Source organism: Polypterus senegalus, chromosome 9 (genome assembly GCF_016835505.1).
Source record: "Polypterus senegalus isolate Bchr_013 chromosome 9, ASM1683550v1, whole genome shotgun sequence".
In the NCBI taxonomy this organism is placed as follows: domain Eukaryota; kingdom Metazoa; phylum Chordata; class Cladistia; order Polypteriformes; family Polypteridae; genus Polypterus; species Polypterus senegalus.
The window spans coordinates 175,560,336-175,582,689 of NC_053162.1; the positions used below are offsets into that span (position 1 = coordinate 175,560,336).

At 42.0% G+C, this 22,354-nt stretch overlaps 1 protein-coding gene across 2 annotated transcripts; it reads left to right on the top strand.

Moving 5' to 3' along the window:
- The first annotated feature begins 537 nt into the window (after window positions 1-537).
- Window positions 538-21,722, top strand: dpm2 (dolichyl-phosphate mannosyltransferase subunit 2, regulatory). 2 transcript variants are annotated; one of them, XM_039764359.1, is made up of 4 exons: window positions 538-724; window positions 7,068-7,157; window positions 16,822-16,924; window positions 21,184-21,722. In XM_039764359.1, the coding sequence occupies exons 1-4, from the start codon at window positions 722-724 to the stop codon at window positions 21,237-21,239; spliced, it is 252 nt and encodes an 83-aa protein (XP_039620293.1). In that variant the 5' UTR covers window positions 538-721; the 3' UTR covers window positions 21,240-21,722. The 2 variants fall into 2 exon arrangements, with proteins under 2 accessions (XP_039620293.1, XP_039620294.1); XM_039764360.1 differs by lacking the exon at window positions 538-724 and adding an exon at window positions 4,748-5,034.
- Window positions 21,723-22,354: the final 632 nt, after the last annotated feature.

The window sequence follows — 22,354 nt, forward strand, 5'->3', positions numbered from 1 at the left end:
CTGTTACCAAACTAGCACGGCACACATCACAGGACAGCTTTCTCAAAATCCCATCTAAGGGCTACCTGACCTCTCACTGCTTCCTGGGGTGGATTTCTTTGGGAAACCTTCAAAGTTTGACAAATGGTAACAGCTAACAACAATCTACATAGTTAGTGACTAAATACGTTTAGCCAAAACGTTGTTTGGAGGCTCACTTGAGCACATAAATGCATAGCTTTGCTAACTTAGCCTGTAGTAGCTAAAGTAAATATTATAAAACAGGATTTTCTAATGGCCAAATATAACCAAAACAATTCTTCAGCCTTACCTATGACATGTAATCCCCCGGAATCCGGTTTGGAGCGTATAACTGTTTGTACAATCCCCAGCAGCGCATGCGTGAGGCATCTTTATCCATTACTTCAGTGCGCAGCAGAGCCACTCGCAATATGGCGGCGACGTTGACGTACGATGCTGCAGGTCATGCGGCGTCCAGTAAATCTTCTATGTCTATGGTGGCCATATTGGCCGCATGCTTAGCCCCGCCCCATTTCGTAAGGCTGTACTTGTGTGGCGGAGCTGGATTTTAGCGATGTTCCTTCTCAAATCATTTTCATCGTTGAACAGGACCGATGGTTTTTATCTCCTGTTCCCGCCCTCTTTACCTAATTTGGCAAAGCAGAAACGCCCCTCACGAGGAGGAAATACGTTGCCGGAAACTCGGTCTTGAACATCAAAAATGGTGAGTGAGCGTTCAATTTATCAGTTACAGTGTAGATAGAAGCAGAGCTTTTCTGTAGTACTACAATGAGGAGCGTTTTAGGTCATTTTTTGTGCTCATGTTCTTACCTTCTTGCATACGAAAGCGATGTCCCTTAACTCGCTCACGTGTATGTGTCTGGAAGTTTTCCTATACAGTAATAAAAACAGGAAAGGTCGCGGAGCAAACTTAAAACTTATTTTGGGGAAAAAAAATATTTTTGTTGAAGGTGTCCGCTGTACTTTGGTATACGGATAGGTCTAGGCAGTGTTATACAGTTGATAGTATATGGTAAAATCTCATTCATTTTTGTAATGAAATACGTGTGGATAATTCCTACCTTTGCTGATCTTTACGTTTTACGTTGAGGTTGCAAACTGCGCCCGGACTGAATAGATGATAAAAAGACATACATGTAGGCATCCGTGTATTGTATCTATTATAGCGTGAAATTTTGTCCACACCTTGCTTCATGCTTCTCAATAGGAAGTGTAAGAGTTCAATAGAAAAGTAAATCTGTCAACATAGGTATAAAAAATCCTAACGTCTGTGTGTCAAGCGAGAACTGGCGAACTACTAGGGCTAGAATTGTGATCGTGGTTTTTACACGAAACCGTATGACCTGATCTGTTCTGGAAATCGAAACATTTAGGCAGGAATTAAAGCACAAGCCAATCTGTTGATAATCCCCCTTCACACGCTACATACATATTCGCAGTTCGTTATCAAGAGTAAGTTCTTAACGTTTTTCAAGAACGGTTTGAGGGTTTATGGTTGTTATTTAGCCTTTTGTAGTATTTTTGTAGGACCATACCATTCAAACATTTTATTACATATTTACCCATTTGTGGGGAGCTAAAGTGTATCCTGCTAGTAAAGTGAGTGAGATACCACCCTATTAGAGATTTATAAACGTGATGATCACTTGAAAGTGTGTGATATATATAAAATAATATAAATTTGTATGTGTGTGTAAAACTCATTTTTGAGGTTATTCCTACAGTAACACCTGTACAATTTCAAGTCACGAGATATACCAAGATTGGCATGTTAGCAGTGACTGGATGTGAGATCCATGAGGTAGTCTTACTAACCCACTGCTCCACTCACTGTGCTGTTTTATTTAAAATGCTGCCTCTCAGAATTAATCCCACAGCCTCCTCTGAGCTGCTAGTACTTTGAAATGGTTAATATTGATGATTGCTGTCGTCTTGCGTATAGGCTGTCCATGTCAGAAAATCAGCACAAATATGTCTGCCTTTTTTTCTGTATGTTGGACAACTTACTTATTTATATTTTATATTTTTACCTTTGTTTGAATGGTTTGTTTACTCTTTCAAAACTCCTTCATTTGGATTATTTTAACTTAACTAATCAATAGCAATTATTTTGGTCCTTTGTGAGACTCTTTGAGCTTATGTGAGTATGCCATGCAGCGACGGTTCCTGCCCTGCAGCGGATACTGTGGGTGGCACCTTGCTTTCCATGTTCAGTTTATTGTTTTTTTCTCTTCAGTAAAATTAAGTTACACATTTTAATACATTCGTGTTTATCATGGCGCCAGAGAGAGGTAACGTGTTGCATGTTGGTCAGACGTGCAAGCAGGAATTTCATTTCACTGTGCTCTGTATGTGTGACAATATGAATACTGTTACTGCTGCCTGGACAGGCTTTAGCTCCCAAGATCCCTTCCCTGGAAGATGTAGGTTCAGAAGATGAGTGACTAATATACTCAAACCAGCAATGGCGCACTTGACTTGAGCGTTCATAATTTTCCTCCTCTTTCTCTGTACGTTTATCATTCGTTTGCTCAGAGGTTGATGCTTCCTGAGCAGCTCTTCTTTTCTCCACCCTAGCGGCCCGCTTCTTCCGTCGGTATCTTTTCACGTTAAAACTTATTATGTCAGTGTTTGTGTTGCGATGACTTAGTACGTTTTTCTTCATTTTTCACTTAAGCTGGCACTTAAGTGTTCAATCTGCCTCAACAATGATTTAAGATATGAAGAGATAGGGGAAGTGACGGTGAAGGTGGTAGGGATGAGAACGGCGCCCGTACACATGCGTCACATGGCCGCCCTGCAGCCCGCTGCTGAGAGTTGATTCTACAATAAAATAAAAATAAGAAGAGGAATAACCTTGGAGGTCAATCATCACCCCAAAAATGGATAGTAGACGTCACGTAGCATATGTGTACCAAATTTCAGGTCAATAGTTACAGGTGATTTAAAATCCTGGACAGACAAATGAACAGCCAGGATAACGTATTGTATATCTACAGTGGTGTGAAAAACTATTTGCCCCCTTCCTGATTTCTTATTCTTTTGCATGTTTGTCACACAAAATGTTTCTGATCATCAAACACATTTAACCATTAGTCAAATATAACACAAGTAAACACAAAATGCAGTTTTTAAATGATGGTTTTATTATTTAGGGGGAAAAAATCCAAACCTACATGGCCCTGTGTGAAAAAGTAATTGCCCCCTTGTTAACAAATCACCTAACTGTGGTGTGTCACACCTGAGTTTAATTTCCGTAGCCACCCCCAGGCCTGATTACTGCCACACCTGTTTCAATCAAGAAATCACTTCAATAGGAGCTGCCTGACACAGAGAAGTAGACCAAAAGCACCTCAAAAGCTAGACATCATGCCAAGATCCAAAGAAATTCAGGAACAAATGAGAACAGAAGTAATTGAGATCTATCAGTCTGGTAAAGGTTATAAAGCCATTTCTAAAGCTTTGGGACTCCAGCGAACCACAGTGAGAGCCATTATCCACAAATGGCAAAAACATGGAACAGTGGTGAACCTTCCCAGGAGTGGCCGGCCGACCAAAATTACCCCAAGAGCGCAGAGACGACTCATCCGAGAGGTCACAAAAGACCCCAGGACAACGTCTAAAGAACTGCAGGCCTCACTTGCCTCAATTAAGGTCAGTGTTCACGACTCCACCATAAGAAAGAGACTGGGCAAAACGGCCTGCATGGCAGATTTCCAAGACGCAAACCACTGTTAAGCAAAAGAACAGTAGGGCTCGTCTCAATTTTGCTAAGAAACATCTCAATGATTGCCAAGACTTTTGGGAAATACCTTGTGGACTGATGAGACAAAAGTTGACCTTTTGGAAGGCAAATGTCCCGTTACATCTGGCGTAAAAGGAACACAGCATTTCAGAAAAAGAACATCATACCAACAGTAAAATATGGTGGTGGTAGTGTGATGGTCTGGGGTTGTTTTGCTGCTTCAGGACCTGGAAGGCTTTCTGTGATAGATGGAACCATGAATTCTACTGTCTACCAAAAATCCTGAAGGAGAATGTCCGGCCATCTGTTGGTCAACTCAAGCTGAAGCGATCTTGGGTGCTGCAACAGGACAATGACCCAAAACAAACCAGCAAATCCACCTCTGAATGGCTGAAGAAAAACAAAATGAAGACTTTGGAGTGGCCTAGTCAAAGTCCTGACCTGAATCCAATTGAGATGCTATGGCATGACCTTAAAAAGGCGCTTCATGCTAGAAAACCCTCAAATAAAGCTGAATTACAACAATTCTGCAAAGATGAGTGGGCGAAAAGTCCTCCAGAGCGCCGTAAAAGACTCATTGCAAGTTATCATAAACGCTTGATTGCAGTTATTGCTGCTAAGGGTGGCCCAACCAGTTATTAGGTTCAGGGGCAATTACTTTTTCACACAGGGCCATGTAGGTTTGGATTTTTTTCCCTAAATAATAAAACCATCATTTAAAAACTGCATTTTGTGTTTACTTGTGTTATATTTGACTAATGGTTAAATGTGTTTGATGATCAGAAACATTTTGTGTGACAAACATGCAAAAGAATAAGAAATCAGGAAGGGGGCAAATAGTTTTTCACACCACTGTGTATATATATATATATATATATATATATATGATTGTACAGTGTCTCTTCCATGCTGTTTTTCAAACAATTAACATCATGCAGTTGTACTGTCCCGTACATCCATGTGTAATTATTTAGTATTAATTAAGAATGATGGCAGAACCAAAGGCAAATAAAAACACAAACGCATCTGCAGTGACAAACTGGAGAGCTTGTTATTGAACTGGAGCCAGAAACACAATTACAGTTGTGCAGTCTCACATCAGCCCATTGCAAGTTTTTTGCCTTAAAAGTGAATAAATAATGAGAACAACAAACATTGTGTGGCTACAGTAAATTATCCAAGGAGAGGAGGAGATTTTTCAGTGTCTTGAATTAAGTGGGTTCACAAAATGGACGTAGACAGATGCTGGACAAGGCACCTTGAGATGAGTGAGTGTTTTTTCTGATTTATCGGCTAATGATTGAGGTGGGGATCACTGCATATGGCTGATGTTCCACTTACCTGTTAGCAGTACAAATCTTAAGACATTTATATTCACATTCACATCTGCTTAGCAAATGTTCAAAGTGACTTATAATAGAGTTCAGCATAATGGAGTTAAGTAAGTGTGGGGGACTGTTTGAACAAGAGAAGTAGGAAAAAAATAATAACACATTTATAAGTAAAAAATACAAAGCTGGTTACAAAAATATAATAAAACCATTTTATCACATAGAAAGAAATTCACCAAACAGGAGAATCTTCAAATGCTTCTTAAACACACATGGAGGTGGGCAGCTTGTTCCACCAGCTAGGAGGTACACACAAAGAGAGTCTCAATTGAGATTTGATGCCACACAGAGGTGCCACCACCAGACGACCTTCTTCCGCAGAAGTCATGTCATGGCTTCATGTTAAATTTACAAGATTTTCAGTCCAGAGGCCCCTAATCATCTCACTGTGACCCTCAAGTCAATTGACTATGCAGCAGGCTGTTGTTATACTGACAATGAATGCGATTCCATCTTTGGGCTGTCCTTGCAGAGCGCCGTCGGGTTTTTGCTTACTATACAGAATCACCAAGGTAGCAAAAAAGTGCACAATATTTAATGACTCCCTAGCTGGAGAAGTTGACTTTTTAATGTATGAATATTCTTTTTTAAAAAGTGTGCATGTGTTTGGGGTAAGTGGGCCTGTGGAACAGAGCGTAGGACAGCAGACTGGTGTAGGGTAACAACTCCAGAACATAGCAGAGATTGAAAATATCAAGAAAACATGTGATCTGCCATAACTTAAAAGAAGTAATAAATTAATTATTTGCAGAAAACACCAATGGAAAAGTAACAGGGTGATGTGCATCTTACTCCACGACTGGTCTAAATTAACTGAGCGCTAATGAAACTGTTCAAGACAGCAATGAGAAATCAAGGAAGGAGTCACAGGAGTTCACCAGAGCAGGGCCCGCCAATAGTTTAACTAATTAGGAGGAGTCTCTGAATAATGCAGAAGTGTTTTCAATTTGGCCTTCCAGCATCAGTTTAAAACAAATATTTAAAGTCGTTTTGGGGTTAACAGTAGTGTTAGTGCAAAAGCAGAGGGGGCCTTAGGAGTATGCGGGGCCTTGGGCGACTGTCATATGCAGGGCCGAGAGCCATAAGTGTAGGCTATATACCGTACCACCACGCTCACGAGCTTGTCCGCCTCATATGCTGTACGCCTTATTATTGTTAAAAAAACATGGTGCCTTTTGTAGGTACCATTGGCCGTTTGATTACATTACGTATTGTAACTGTTCTTGTATTGGTTTAGTGGCCTTTAACCAACTTAATTAACGATTCAGAAACATTCTGCATGCAAAATTAACAAGCTAGATAACAGTCGTTTCTGCCGAACCCGCTGGAGTCGACAAATTTATTTAATCACGGAGAACGGAACTTAATGGCGTAATTATTACGGTATTTTGAAACCAGAGCTTTCTTGGTTAATGGTATAGATGGCGGGAAAGGCTTCTAAAGTAGCAAGTCCTCGTTTATGAGTGGTTTCCAAAGAAATCCACCACGTACCGTATTTCAGTCTGTAACAGATTTGAATGTCTTGCAGAGGCCCCGCATATTTGTATGATGAGCTGACGGTGACAAAAGAATCTCCCATCGGGGGGCCTGGGGGCGATTGCCCTTGTCGTCACCCCCAAAGGCCGCCTCTGGCAAAAGGTAGATGAACAGCTGATTGACAGGACCGTCCAGCTCTGAGTAAGGGTGTCCCTCTGCCCTGTGACGGCCCAGTGCTCTTTTCTGCGCGATGCCAATGTGACAAGCTCTGGCGTCCCATCACCCAACAATGGGAAATATTTCAAAACTGCATATTTTGGGTTAGACTGGCAAAAAACTGCTGAAGAAGAAATTGCCTTGGTTGAAATGTTAACTTTCATTTAATGTGAATTCTTGAGAGATTAACATCAGCTCTTTGTTCTTATGTTATAAAGGCGACATGGACAGACCGGGCTGTTGGAATGGGCCTTGTAGTGTTCAGCATTCTCCTGTTCACCTACTATTCTATCTGGGTGATTGTCCTGGTATGTATTTTAACGGTTTTACCATTTCCATGTCATACATATGAGTCTGTATGTAAGTTCTTTTAATCATTACCTATAATTAATTGCTATAGTTGTACCTTTATTAATAAAACAACATGCCATACTTTAATCCTGACTCAGGAACCTACCAGTACATCCATCTATCTTCCTAGCCCACTTACTGTATTATACATGAGTGACAAAACATATGTGTTGGTATGCCCAGTAATGGAGTGGCAACGTGTGTATGGCTGATTGGTCCTAAGGCAGGCAACATCCCCGCACAGCTCCATATTGGACTTAATGGATTAAGAAAATAGAAGCATGGATTGATTTTTTACAGTAAAAAGAAGTCCATCCATCCATCCATTATCCAACCTGCTATATCCGAACTACAGGGTCATGGGGATCTGCTGGAGCCAATCCCAGCCAACACAGGGGCGCAAAGCAGGAAACAAACCCCGGGGAGGGCGCCAACCCACCACAGAGTTAAAAGAAGTGTTGAGTATAAAGCGATGTTATGCTCAGATCATAGAATGCAATAATGAGAGCGCATCTGCACTGTTGGTGCGCAATCCCGGTCCCCACACTACAAGAAAGACCTAGCAGCACTTGAAGCTGTGCAGAGGTGAGCAATCAGGTGAATCCCAGGACTTGAGGACACGTCCTACTGTGACAGACTCCAAGAATTAAACCCGTTGAGTCCCAAGCAGAGGAGACTGCGTGGAGACCTCATCAAGGTTTTAAAATCCTCTAAGGCAGTGTTTCACAAACTCGGTCCCGGGGACCCCCTAATGGCTTCAGGTTTTTGTTCCAATCAGATTCCTAATCCGTGACAACACCTGATAACAACTGATCTCATTTACTTAGCTGGTATTTTTTTTCTTTTATTCTACATTCAGAAAAGCACAATAGCTTGATTTTTACATTTATAAGACATTTAGAAATATTTCTGTTTTGCTAAAGATTTACGGCAGCACTCGGGTCCCAATTTGAGGTGGTCCATATGGGTGGGAGCATGAAACGTCTTGTCTCTCCGGCAAGATGATCATCTACTTCTGCTGCCAGAGGAGCTGCATAAATTCCCCTGGCCAGATCTCTGTAGGTGGATACACCTTTTATTGGTGTGGTCAGTCTGATGGCTGTCATATTCAGGGAGCAGCTGTTGCTGTAGTGGATTGGCTTCTTCCGATGGTGTCCGATGTCACTCCTTTCAACGAGCGTATTATGGGACTCAGATTACGGCACTCCCTGGGTGCCTTGTCTGTTGTCTCAGTGTATGCTTCGACCGCGGTGAGTGATGTCTCGGCGAGGGAGACATTTTATTTGCAGCTTTGCTTGGTGGTTGATGGGTGCCCACCAGGTGACACTCCTCTGGTCATGGGCGACTTCATTGCAGCCACTGGCACTGCCAGGGCTGGCTATGAGGATTACATCCTTGTAGGCAGAAGACCCTGAAGGTTGCTGAGGGTTGTGTTGGTGTTACATCTCGCAAGGCACCCTGGATATCATCGAGAGGAGTCGCAGCACATGGGTCAATGGCACGGCCATCAGCAGGGTGTCTGTTTGCAGAGAGCGTGTCGACCTTGTTGAGAGGTTTACTTACCTTGGCAGTGACATTCATGTCTCTGGTGACTCTTCCTGTGAAGTCAGTAGACGGATTGGGAGAGCATGGGGGGTCATGAGGTTGCTGGAAAGGGGTGTGTGGCACCCCCGATATCTCTGCAAAAGGACGAAGGTCCAAGTCTCTAGAGTCCTGGTGCTTCCTGTCTTGCTATATGGTTGCGAGACATGGATGCTATCCAGTGACCTGAGATGAAGACTGGACTCTTTTGGTACTGTGTCTCTCCGGAAAATCCTTGGGTACTGTTGGTTTGACTTTGTGTTGCTCATGGAGTCCTGAATGAGGCACATTACCTGCATTGTGAGGGAGCGTCAGTTACGGCACTATGGCCATGTGGCACGTTTCCCCGAGGGTGATCCAGCTCATAAGATCCTCATTGTTGGGAACCCAGTTGGCTGGACCAGGCCAAGGGGTCACCCACGTAACACCTGGCTGCGGCAGATGGAGGGTCATTTCTGGAGGGTGGGATTGGACTGCGTGTCTGCCTGGGGGGTTGCCAACTGGGATTCCAAGCTGTTTTGACGTTTAGTTGGTGTGGCAACGCGCCTTACCAGTGCATGCTCCCCAACTTGACTTGACTTGCTATAGATTTAAATGCTTAACTCTCTTTTGTTAATTTCATTATATTTTGCCCTTTCTCTGTGCAGTTTTCCCCTTCGTTGTATCTTATTAATGATAATTAAAAACAAGCAGAGCAGACACCCAGGCAAACAACACTGCATCAAGAAAGGCTGCAACTACGTTAGCATCAGACCCACTAATTAGTAAATAATGGATTAGTTAAACAATTAGAACACCTGGAAAAGTAGAATGAAAATCAAGATGTAAATATTTTTAAAAAGAAAAAAATACATTATTCCCATATAACTGCTTGGTACATTGTTATATATATATATATATATATATAACAATTTGCAGCTAGAGATCCACAAAGGGACAAAATGAATGACGTATCATAAAGTAGTTTTTTTCCTGAGCTTTCAGCCCCTGCCAGGGGCCTTCATCAGAGGATAATGCTTAGACTTACAAGAATCAAAGGTAATATATAGCTAAAATACATGGAGGGGGTGTTTCTAAGTCAGTGTGATCAGGAGTTGAGGGGGGTATTGGTTGTAAAGTTTTATTTATTATTAACATGTTCTTAAGTTTGCATATGCTGGGTTTATGTCCAAATGTCTGTTGATGGTGTTCTCGTTTGATAGCCAAGATTCAGCCAGGTCTCTGGCACATTTCAGTACTGGCCTTAGATCTTCCTTGTACGTTGTCCCAGTTAAATATACAGTATGTCCTGTTGATTTAGAATGCATATAGATCAGTGATCTTCCGTCTTTTCACTTCAAACAGATACTCAAAAATCTCTATATATATAATTCACTAAGGTAAGACACTCATGGAAAACACGCCGGAAGGGGCGTGGATTCACTAAACCGCCGACAAGTAAGACACCTATGGCGCATGCAGGAAGGAGTCATGCCTTCAACTCCCAAGAAGTAAGCAGTCTTTAAAAACCGAGTTTTCGGTTACGACGCACGACCGCGTGCACCATAGCAAACTGTTTTACACGCTACATACAGCAATTCGCATCCGCGACAAACATGCGTCTTCTTGGATGCTCCTGCAGGAACACGGAAAGTCTACGTGAGTCACAGATGCATCTGGACTGTGCAAAGACGACAACGACTCAAGTGAGGAGTTGGAGGTGGGCACATGAGCGATCGGCGGTACGTAAGTTTTCAGTCACGGACGATTGTGTGTTGGTTCGTTCCGTGCATTGTTACAATGTTGCTTTTCTTGCTGATTTATTACATTACCGATTTTTCAAATGTTAATTTTCTTCCTGTGCTTAAAATTCATTAAGAAACCGGCCTGATTATGCGGCGTATGGTACTCCGCGGGTTGGCTAGTATTCATTAATTGATGCTTACACAGAAGACGCCAAAAAACTCTGCAAACAATCGACTTGAACCAGAACCCCCACCCCACCTGGTACTCACTTCCTTATCACCAAAAGGTGAAGGTGCAGCGTGCATCCTGGCCAGGTCCTGCATCAGAATAGCACACAAACCCACGAACAGTCTGCGCACGGTCCTCTTTAATGCTAAAAACAAGAAATCGACAGCAGAAACATGAAACACAGTTTATAGCCTTCCATGCAGTTCTTGCTCAGCGGTATACATGGGACAAACTTCAAAAAGAATCGCAACACGTATACATGAACATCGCAGCGCCATCAGCAGAAAGGACTCACGATCACTGATCTATACGCATACTAAATCAACAGGACATACATTTAACTGGGACGATGTACAAGTAAGATTTAAGGCCAGTACTAAAAGTGCCAGAGAGCTGGCTGAATCGTGGCTGTCAAATGAGAACACCATCAACAGACACTTGGACATAAACCCAGCATATGCAAACTTAAGAAGAACATGTTCATAATAAATAAAACTTTACAACCAATACCCCCCTTTTCCTGATCACACTGACTTAGCCCCCCAAGTTTTTTTTTTTTTTTAACCAAACTTAGTCTTCCAATTTCTGTATTCTCCCCAATACTCAGAATCTGGGCAATAACAGTTCACTAAATTAGCCCAGGAGTCCAATTAAAAACAGAAACTGGTTGGAACAAAAACCTGCAGCCACCGTGGGTCCCCAGGGCCGAGTTAGAGAAGCACTGCACTAAGGCATCGGTAAAGGAGATCCAGCAGAGTTTTTTTTTCAGCTTAACATTGAGTCACGTCCTCGAGGACACCAGTGCAAATGAAGGGGAAGTGCATTTAGGACTGAAGCCTGGAAGCCCTTCTTTATGTAAAGAGTTGTGGGAATGTGGAATAAACTGCCAGGACGTGGAGTTGAAGAAGAAACTTTGACAACTTTTAAGAAGCATCTGGATGAGATATTGGGACAGCTAAACAAACAGGCTTAATGGATTGAATGGTCTCCTTTCATTTGTCAAATTTTCTATGTCCTTATATCTTTGTATGAAAACTTGATGCCACCTTTATTTTATTACATAGCAGCAGTGGATCTGTGTTTTAACGTGAGCTAATGCAATTCGTATTGTTGGACTTTATTGGACATGTATTGTGGTGCCTTTTTTGCATAGTGATATCCATCATTTCAATGCTAGCAATTTGTCTCATTATCCATGTCGTTCATGTGATGAGGAAACTTTGAAATTGTCACCTTGTTTGACGAAATTCAGTTTATGCTACAGCAGTGGGGTCAGAATTTGTGACAAAGAGTATGAATGCACGGATCCATCCTGCCAAGTGTCAACAGTACAAGCTGCTGCTGGTGATGTACTGTAAGTGTTAGGTACATCACCAGCATTATTGTTTCTAACCATGTGCATCCCTTTATGTGTACAGTCTGCTTTCTTTAAAGTGGATAGTGCAAAATGCCACACGTAATGTTCAGGGGGTTCTGCTACTTTGACAGTGACATCAGTTTACTCCAGTGGCTTGTATACTCTACATCTTTGGCTGAGCGGAAACAGGAGGTTCACACCTGAAAACAGGTCAACTGCTGCATGATGCTTTTGAGATAACATGGACCAAGATCCTTCAGGAACGTTCCAGACACCTTGTTGGATCCGTGCCTTGAAAAACTTGGGCACCTTTGGAGTCTAAAGGTCGGTCCTACCAATATCAGAACGCAGACCTAATAAAGTGGCCTCCATACTGTATATGACATTGTCTTCAAGTGCCTGTTCACATTTTATTATAATGTGAAGCACCAGAATGAAGGAAGAGCCATGCAGCAAGAACATGAGGATGTGATTGAAACAGAGTTAAGGGCAAATTTCAGGCAAATGTTTTTATTTTCTTCACACAAAGAGCACAGGGAATAAATGACCAAGTAGTGTGGTAGAGCAGGGGTTCCCAAACTTTTGGACGTCAAGTACCACCTGAGGTTAAGTGAGTTGCGTTGCGTTGCGTTCCACCCGCACCTTGTTGAAAGGGAGGGAGAGTTGTAAGGAGGGGGAGTTTGGGTCTAAACCACCCGGAAATCTGAATAAAAGTTAAAGAATTGGAAGAAATTATGCATAAAATTAATGAAAAAAATTTGTGCATGTACATAAATTGATAAATTCCACCCCGAAACTAAATCCTGCCTTCGGCCTGTATGTGACGCAGTTACCGAAGATGAAATGGTATCGGCTTTGTGCTCAGATCTAGTGACTACGATGCGATACAGCGGCAGTGCGCGTATAACAATAAACGCGAGCGGTTTCTGTGAGGCAGAGTTACCGAAGACAGTGAAGAAGTAGAAGTTGACTTCCGCAAAACGGAATTATGGTAGCGTTAAATGAACTAAATACTGATTCGAATAATAGGTTTTATTTACTCAGATGAGAAAATTTCACACCACACTAAATTTGGGAATCCACGTATTATTGTATTTAAAGAGTTTCATTGGTTTCTGCTCACAACAGGCTTGTCATAAAAGGTTTTGCACAGATAAATTAAATTTCAGGGACCGCGATGCGTACCACCTGAAAAGGCTCCCGCGTACCACAGTTTGGGAACCGCTGTGGTAGCGGGCAGGACTTTCAGAACCTTTAGATCTCAACTTGGATGTTATTTTGGAAAATGTAGGGGAATGTTGGTCTGAATAGCCTGTTCTCCTCGCAGCATTCTAAAGAGACTTGGTGAGAAACAGGATGAGAGACCCCAGAAGACACAAGACCTGCACCCAGGGTGCAGTAAGATGTTTAATTCAGAACCACTTTAAAGTCAGATCTAAATTTTATAAACTAAAAGTATTTCCATATACAGTGGTGAGAAAAACTATTTGCCCCCTTCCTGATTTCTTATTCTTTTGCATGTTTGTCACACAAAATGTTTCTGATCATCAAACACATTTAACCATTAGTCAAATATAACACAAGTAAACACAAAATGCAGTTTTTAAATGATGGTTTTATTATTTAGGGAGAAAAAATCCAAACCTACATGGCCCTGTGTGAAAAAGTAATTGCCCCCTGAACCTAATAACTGGTTGGCCCACCCTTAGCAGCAATAACTGCAATCAAGCGTTTGCGACAACTTGCAATGAGTCTTTTACAGCGCTGTGGAGGAATTTTGGCCCACTCATCTTTGCAGAATTGTTGTAATTCAGCTTTATTTGAGGGTTTTCTAGCATGAACCGCCTTTTTAAGGTCATGCCATAGCATCTCAATTGGATTCAGGTCAGGACTTTGACTAGGCCACTCCAAAGTCTTCATTTTGTTTTTCTTCAGCCATTCAGAGGTGGATTTGCTGGTGTGTTTTGGGTCATTGTCCTGTTGCAGCACCCAAGATCGCTTCAGCTTGAGTTGACGAACAGATGGCCAGACATTCTCCTTCAGGATTTTTTGGTAGACAGTAGAATTCATGGTTCCATCTATCACAGCAAGCCTTCCAGGTCCTCATGCAGCAAAACAACCCCAGACCATCACACTACCACCACCATATTTTACTGTTGGTATGATGTTCTTTTTCTGAAATGCTGTGTTCCTTTTACGCCAGATGTAACGGGACATTTGCCTTCCAAAAGTTCAACTTTTGTCTCATCAGTCCACAAGGTATTTTCCCAAAAGTCTTGGCAATCATTGAGATGTTTCTTAGCTAAATTGAGACGAGCCCTAATGTTCTTTTTGCTTAACAGTGGTTTGCGTCTTGGAAATCTGCCATGCAGGCCGTTTGTGCCCAGTCTCTTTCTTATAGTCGTGAATACTGACCTTAATTGAGGCAAGTGAGGCCTGCAGTTCTTTAGATGTTGTCCTGGGGTCTTTTGTGACCTCTCGGATGAGTCGTCTTTGCGCTCTTGGGGTAATTTTGGTCGGCCGGCCACTCCTGGGAAGGTTCACCACTGTTCCATGTTTTTGCCATTTGTGGATAATGGCTCTCACTGTGGTTCGCTGGAGTCCCAAAGCTTTAGAAATGGCTTTATAACCTTTACCAGACTGATAGATCTCAATTACTTCTGTTCTCACTTGTTCCTGAATTTCTTTGGCTCTTGGCATGATGTCTAGCTGTTGAGGTGCTTTTGGTCTACTTCTCTGTGCCAGGCAGCTCCTATTGAAGTGACTTCTTGTTTGAAACAGGTGTGGCAGTAATCAGGCCTGGGGGTGGCTACGGAAATTGAACTCAGGTGTGATACACCACAGTTAGGTTATTTTTGAACAAGGGGGCAATTACTTTTTCACACAGGGCCATGTAGGTTTGGATTTTTTTTCTCCCTAAAAAATAAAAACCATCATTTAAAAACTGCATTTTGTGTTTACTTGTGTTATATTTGACTAATGGTTAAATGTGTTTGATGATCAGAAACATTTTGTGTGACAAACATGCAAAAGAATAAGAAATCAGGAAGGGGGCAAATAGTTTTTCACACCACTGTACATCTCCAGTCTTGCTTTTTAACTTGATCGTTCTTACAATTGTGTGTGCTGTCCCATGTCTGAGTGTAATCTCTTATTTGTGCCCCTAGTGCAGCACCGCTTCTCTTAATACACATTACTCGCACCCCCCAAAATAGATTAAGTTTCTGTTATTTGAAACACTCTCCTCAAATTTGAATTTGGTCTCTGATTTAACACAGTCTGTCCTTTTATTGCGCTCCTCCCTTTCTTCTTCTTTATTAGACTGCCTGTCTCTTGTTTGAATGGCGACTTTCTAATTCAAATGCAGCTTCTTTTATTAGCATCCTCCATTTGAGGGCTACTTTGTTGTATTTGAAAATCCCCTCTCTTAATTGAATGAGGACCTTTTATTTGAACGTAGCCTCTTTTCTTGGAGTGCTGTCTCTCATTTCACTGCAGCCTCTTATTTAAGCACAGCTTCTCGAGTTTAAGCGCCTTCTTTCTGATTTGAATGTACGTCACTTTTCTGAGAGCATGTTTACATGTAATGTCTGCTTTAAAAGCATCTGCTTTGTAATTGTGATTTCGCCAAACACTCATGCCTCAGAACCGAGACTTTAAGTGTGCCACTGTGGGGAGGAAGGTTAACAAGAGCAGAACAAGAAATTCTGATGTTTCTTGTTGTTTCCGTATCTCAGGTATGTTAGTGAGACGACTTTATATTGTCATGATCAATTTATGCTAATCATTGAAATTGCCCTGCTTTCTGTTTGTATTGGGCGGCATTGTGGCGCAGTGGTAGCGCTGTTGCCTCGCTGTTAGGAGGCCCGGTTTCGCTTCCCGGGTCCTCCCTGCGTGGAGTTTCCATGTTCTCCCCGTGTCTGCGTGGGTTTCCTCCGGGCGCTCCGGTTTCCTCCCACAGTCCAAAGACATGCCGGTTAGGTGGATTGGTGTTTCTAAATTGGCCCTAGTGTGTGCTTGGTGCGTGGGTGTGTTTGGGTCTGTCCTGCGGTGGGTTGGCACCCTGCCCAGGATTGGTTCCTGCCTTGTGCCCAGTGTTGGCTGGGATTGGCTCCTGCAGACCCCCGTGACCCTGTGTTCGGATTCAGCGGGTTGGTTAATGGATGGATGGATGTTAGTATTGCTAATATATTATGGTGATATTCAGTGTATGTGTAAACACTCCAGGCCTGCACTCCTTGGAGAGAGCTGTAGGAAATTAACAGAATTTTGACATAGGTTTAACTTCAGTGCCTCATAGTCTGTTTTGCCAGCTGTTAAAAACTAGATAGATAGATACTGTAGATAGATAGATACTTACTTTATTAATCCCAAGGGGAAATTCACAACTGAAAGATTGTCTCAGTCTAGGAGACCAGCATCTCCACCATTAAACAGATTTGCTGTACTTGCAAATGAAACACCACAAATGTGCCAGCTTTCACTCCACTCCTCATTTTATGTAAAGAGATCCATGGCATTCTTACTTTCTGGGCACTCCAGCTTGTGAAAACTGTGAATTTGTTTTGGCATTCTCATTTTTGTTATTATGTTGTCTTCCACAAATATCTTATTTGCGGATAATTAATGTAATCTGTGCTTTAGAAGTCATACACGGAACATTTGACTTGAAATCTGCTGGTGACTCACGATGTTTCTGTTTCTCTCTCTGTTACTTTTGCTAATTACAGCCCTTTGTCAACAGTGACCATGCCATCCATCATTATTTCCTACCTCGAGAATATTCAGTTATATTGCCCGTTGTTGCAGCACTGGTTCTTGTCTTATTTATAGGTAAGTATTGTGCTTTATAATAAAATAATCAAGGGGTACCAAGAAGCATTATACAGTTAGGTCCATAAATATTTGGACAGAGACAACGTTTTTCTAATTTTGGTTCTGTACATTACCTCAATGAATTTGAAATGAAACAACTCAGATGCAGTTGAATTGCAGACTTTCAGCTTTAATTCAGTGAGTTGAACAAAATGATTACATTAAAATGTGAGGCAGCTAAAGTATTTTTTGAACACAATCCCTTTATTTTAGGGGCTCAAAAGTAATTGGACAAATTAAATAACTGGAAATCAAATGTTCATTTCTACTAGTTGGTTGAAAACCCTTTGCTGGCAATGCCAGCCTGAAGTCTTGAACTCCTGGACATCACCAGATGCTGGGTTTCCTCCTTTTTAATGCTCTGCCAGGCCTTTACTTTCAGTTGCTGTTTGTTTGTGGGCCTTTCTGTCTGAAGTTTAGTCTTCAACAAGTGAACTGCACGCTCAATTGGGTGAAGATCAGGTGACTGACTTGGCCATTGCAGAATTTTCCACTTCTTTGCTTTAATAAACTCCTGGGTTGCTTTGGCTGTATGTTTTGGGTCATTGTCCATCTGTATCATGAAACGCCCACCGCCCAATCAATTTGACGTCATTTAGCTGGATTTGAGCAGACAGTATGTCTCTGAACACCTCAGAATTCATTCGGCTGCTTCTGTCCTGTGTCACATCATCAATAAACACGAGTGTCCCGGTGCCACTGGCAGCCACGCACGCCCAAGCCATCACATTGCCTGACTCCACCGTGTTTTGCAGATGATGTGCTATGCTTTGGATAATGAGCTGTTCCACGTCTTCTCCATACTTTTTTCTTGCCATCATTCTGGTAGAGGTTGATTTTGGTTTCATCTGTCCAAAGAATGTTTTTCCAGAACTGTGCTGGCTTTTTAGATGTTCTTTAGCAAAGTCCAATCTAGCCTTTCTATTCTTGAGGCTTATGAGTGGCTGGCACCTTGCAGTGCACCCTCTGTATTTACTGTCATGCAGTCTTCTCTTTATGGTAGACTTGATATCGATACGCCTACCAAGCCCTGGAGAGTGTTGTTCACTTGCTTGGCTGTTGTGAAGGGGTTTCTCTTCACCATGGAAACGATTCTGCGCTCATCCACCACTGTTGTCTTCCGTGGAGGTCCGTGGAGTTCACCAGTGCTTGCTTTCTTTCTCAGGATGTACCAAACTGTAGATTTTGCCACTCGTAATATTGTAGCAATTTCTCGGATGGGTATTTTCAGTTTTCGCAGCTTAAGGATGGCTTCTTTCACCTGCATGGAGAGCTCCTTTGACTGCATGTTGTCTTTTCACAGCAAAATCTTCCACATGCGAGCACCACACCTCAAATCAACTCCAGGCCTTTTATCTGCTTAATTGATAAGACATAATGACGGACTTGAACACACCTTCCCATGAAATAGCCTTTGAGTCGATTGTCCAATTACTTTTGAGCCCCTGAAATGAAGGGATTGTGTTCAAAAAATACTTTAGTTGCCTCACATTTTTATGCAATCTTTTTTTTTCAACCCACTGAATTAAAGCTGAAAGTCTGCACTTCAACTGCATCTGAGTTGTTTCATTTCAAATTCATTGTGGTGATGTACAGAACCAAAATGAGAAAAACGTTGTCTCTGTCCAAATATTTACGGCCCTAACTGTATTGGTGTGCAGCTCCTGGCCTGCTCACTACCCATGTGCAGTCTCTGGACTCTCCATTTTCCGCCATATCTCAAAGACAGGATATTTGGAACCTCAAAACTGGCCTTGTGTGTGTGTGTGTATATGTGTGAGTGAGTGAGTGTAACTAGTGATCCGTCCAGAGTTATTTTTGCCTTGTGTTGTTAATATCAGATTACTGTATGTTGGCCTGCAACCCCACAATGCAAAGAATGGGCTTTGGAAAATTAAAGGATTGATGCAGAGTGCATAACTTGTGTACAAACTCATGTTAAAAATGAACAGTTGTTTTTCCCATTTCATTCTTTCATTTTTCTGTGGCTTTAGGTGTAACACCCTGTTTTTGAACATCTGAAGCAACGTCTTGATGTGTGAATTTTGTGAATTTCCCTTTGGGATTAATAAAGTGTCTGTCTGTCTGTCTGTCTGTCTGTCTGTCTGTCTGTCTGTCTGTCTGTCTGTCTGTCTGTCTGTCTGTCTATCTATCTATCTATCTATCTATCTATCTATCTATCTATCTATCTATCTACTCTTTCCAGATTTTATTGTCCCTTGGCATCTTCTTCAGTGTTGGTTCCTACCTTGTGCCTGTTAGTGATGGATAGGGTGTGACTCACTGTGACCGTGTAAAGCTGCATTTCCCAACCTGTTTTTCTGTGGTGGCACACTTCCCAACATCCCAAAGTACACTATTATTTTCCTAACAACAAACACATGGAAATCTGCATATGCTCACCTGCCTGAAGGGGTGTGACTACTGGAGAAACCAGTAAAAAAAAAAGGAAGTCCAGGATCCACGATTGCAGACACGGCACACAGTGAGTGAGCACTTTGGTGGCATCTCCCAGCTGTTAGGTCGCTTTGTGCTCTGCTCTCTGTCTCAGAGACAATTCGTATGCCCACTATTCACCAACCCTGTGGAATCTCGCTGGCGACCCCACACCCAAGTGGACTCTAGCAGCCTGGACATGCATCTGAAGTGCTTTAAGTGCTGTCTCTGCAACACACCAATCACGGAGCTGCTTTAATGCCAGCTTGTCCAGGTAGTCGTTTCCTCCTTAGACTGATCTTGACCACCTATGGAGCTTGTCCCTCTCAGGTACAGGCCCAGATTCGCTACAATGTTATTTTCACAGCAGACACTGCTGTAAAGGGTGGAGTTTTTGTATTTCAGGGTAGTTGTTTTTTGTTAAATGAGGTTAAATTAAAAGAAAAGAACTGAATTGATGGATTTGAATTACTATGTCAACAGCCAGCCTGGGCCAAGTCATCTGATTTAATGACATGCTCTTAAATAAAGAAACTGTCTGAAATGAAAGCCTGCAGGCTCCCATGGGCAGGGGATGCCATTCCCCAATCTATATTATCTGAACTATCCAAAGTATCTGGCACTGCCAGAGGTGGAAGAAAGTGCAGGTGCTTTTACTACATTTTTTTCACTACATTTTCTGCTATAGGAATCTGCAATATATGTAGTCATCTGTTAAGAGAAAAACCTGCTGAAACAGTTTGCCCCGAATCAGTGGGCTTATAGCATTTTAAAGGACTAATAACTGTGGCAAGTTTCGTTTGATTAGAGAAATTCTGAAAGTGGACAAATGGAATTCACATGTGCCTAAATAATGTAACTGTCTGAAATCCATCACAGCAAAACGTTTTGAAAATGACCCAAGTATTGGTTTTCACAAAGTTTGCTACTTCAGTGTTTTTAGTTCTTTTTGTCAGATGTTTCTATGGTATACTAAAGTAGAATTACAAGCATTTCACAAGTTTCAAAGGCTTTTATGGACAATGACATTAAGTTTATGCAGAGAGTCCGTATTTTGCAGTTTTGGCCCGTCTTTCTTTTTCAAGACCACTTCAGTTCGCCCTGGCAGGCTGTCCATCAACTTCTGGGCCAAATCCTGACTGATGGCCACCGCCCATTCTAGCAGAATCAATGCTTGGAGTTTGTCAGAATTGGTGGGTGTTTGTTTGTCCACCCATCTCTTGAGGATTGACCACAAGGTCTGTGGAGTTTCTTGGCCATTGGCCCAAAATGTCAATGTTTTCTTCCCTGAGCCACTTAGTTCTCACTTTTGCCTTACGGCCCGGTGCTCCGTCATTGTTGGTCACCAAACTGTTCTGGGATAGTTGGGAGAAGTTGGTCTCGAGGATGTTCTTGCAAATCTTTTCGACATTTTTTTTAAATTTGTCATAATTTACTGAGTGCAGATTGGTGAGCAAAAATGGCAAATATATTCATTTAAAATTAAATCTCCAACACAGTGAAGTGTACAGAAAGTGAAGGAGTTGGAATACTTTCTGAATCCAGTGTACTTACAGTATATGCCATAAAATGTAACTAAAAGGGACAGTGGAATTTATTTTTTTTTTATTTCCTTAGAAATTATCTGAATTAATGCTGCCCTCTTGTGGGCATCCAAGAAGCAAAACAAATGTATGTTATCTAAAAATTATGTAAAAATAAGCAACCTGTACAGTGTGAGGGGCGTGCAAGATGTCAGCAACTGCAATTTACTCTTTTTTTGTTCCTTTTTGTTTTTTAAGGTGGATTTATCACCGTAGTTTTGTGGAAGAACAAGCAAAAAAAGAAAGTGCAGTGAAGTGGAGGCCTTTGTTCAGGATGTCCTGGGCGAATGCAGACTTGGACAGTCCAAGGGGTACGGGGAGGGAAAATTTGCCAGGAGCCACGTCATCACATCTCATTCTGAAATGCATTCCATTTTGTTGAAGACGGAGAGCGGGCTTTGCTCTTATAGACTTGGACACTTTTTTGGCAGGTTGGATCTGATTTTCTCTTTTACGTTTTTACTGCTGGCATTGGAGAAGCACAACTTTTTTTCTTTTTTTGGCAATACAGTGTAACTGACCTTTACATAAAAAATGTGCTATTCAACTGAAAACGCATGGATATGTGTGTTTTTTTTTGTCTTTGTCCAGGATGTAAATTAAACACTATTACTTTAGTAGTGAATTAAAAAGCAAAAAGGTCTGTAAAGCAAGATATATAGTAATATTGTACAATGTTTATTTTTGAGCTCTGTTTATATGCTTTAATGTAAGTAAAATATTGATTAGAAAATGCTGATTTGGGTGTTGACAGTTTGGCAGGCCTCAGAGCAGCCACCTGAAGAAGGAAACAAGGCCTTTCGGTACGGCTTCACATGTAACTTTAAAACAAACTAAAATTGTGAATAACTTGCGCTTTTTATTTGGGTTTTTTTTTTTTTACTCCCGTTATTTTATTTAAAGGTCGAATCTTAACACGAGTTCGCTTCCTGGGTCCTCCCTGCGTGCGGGAGTTTGCATGTTCTCCCTGATTTCTGCGTGGGTTTCCTCCTGGTGCTCCGGTGTCCTCCCACAGTACAAAGACATGCAGGTTAGGTGTACTGGCGATCCTGAATTGTCCCTAGTGTGTGGGTGTGTGTGGTTGTGCCCTGCGGTGGGCTGGCGCCCTGCCCGGAGTTTGTTTCCTGCCTTGCGCCCTGTGTTGGCTGGGTTTGGCTCCAGCAGACCCCCGTAACCCTGTAGTTAGGATGTAGCGGGTTGGATACTGGATGGATGGATCTTAACATGAATGTGTCTGAAGGATCCTTTCCCATGCTCAGATTTCTTGTCAAGTGCGGATCCATAACACAACTCTCAATTTTCTTTGTCAAGTGAGTAGCTTTGGGTCAGATGCTGAGCACCATATACCGTACTGTGTGTACGCAGGTGT

What these genes read in the sequence shown, in the direction of transcription:
- dpm2 (XM_039764359.1), top strand. An exon ending in CTATCTGGGTGATTGTCCTG is followed by an intron (nt 7,158 to 16,821) that starts GTATGTATTTTA and finishes TGCTAATTACAG; the next exon opens with CCCTTTGTCAACAGTGACCA. An exon ending in GGTTCTTGTCTTATTTATAG is followed by an intron (nt 16,925 to 21,183) that starts GTAAGTATTGTG and finishes TTGTTTTTTAAG; the next exon opens with GTGGATTTATCACCGTAGTT.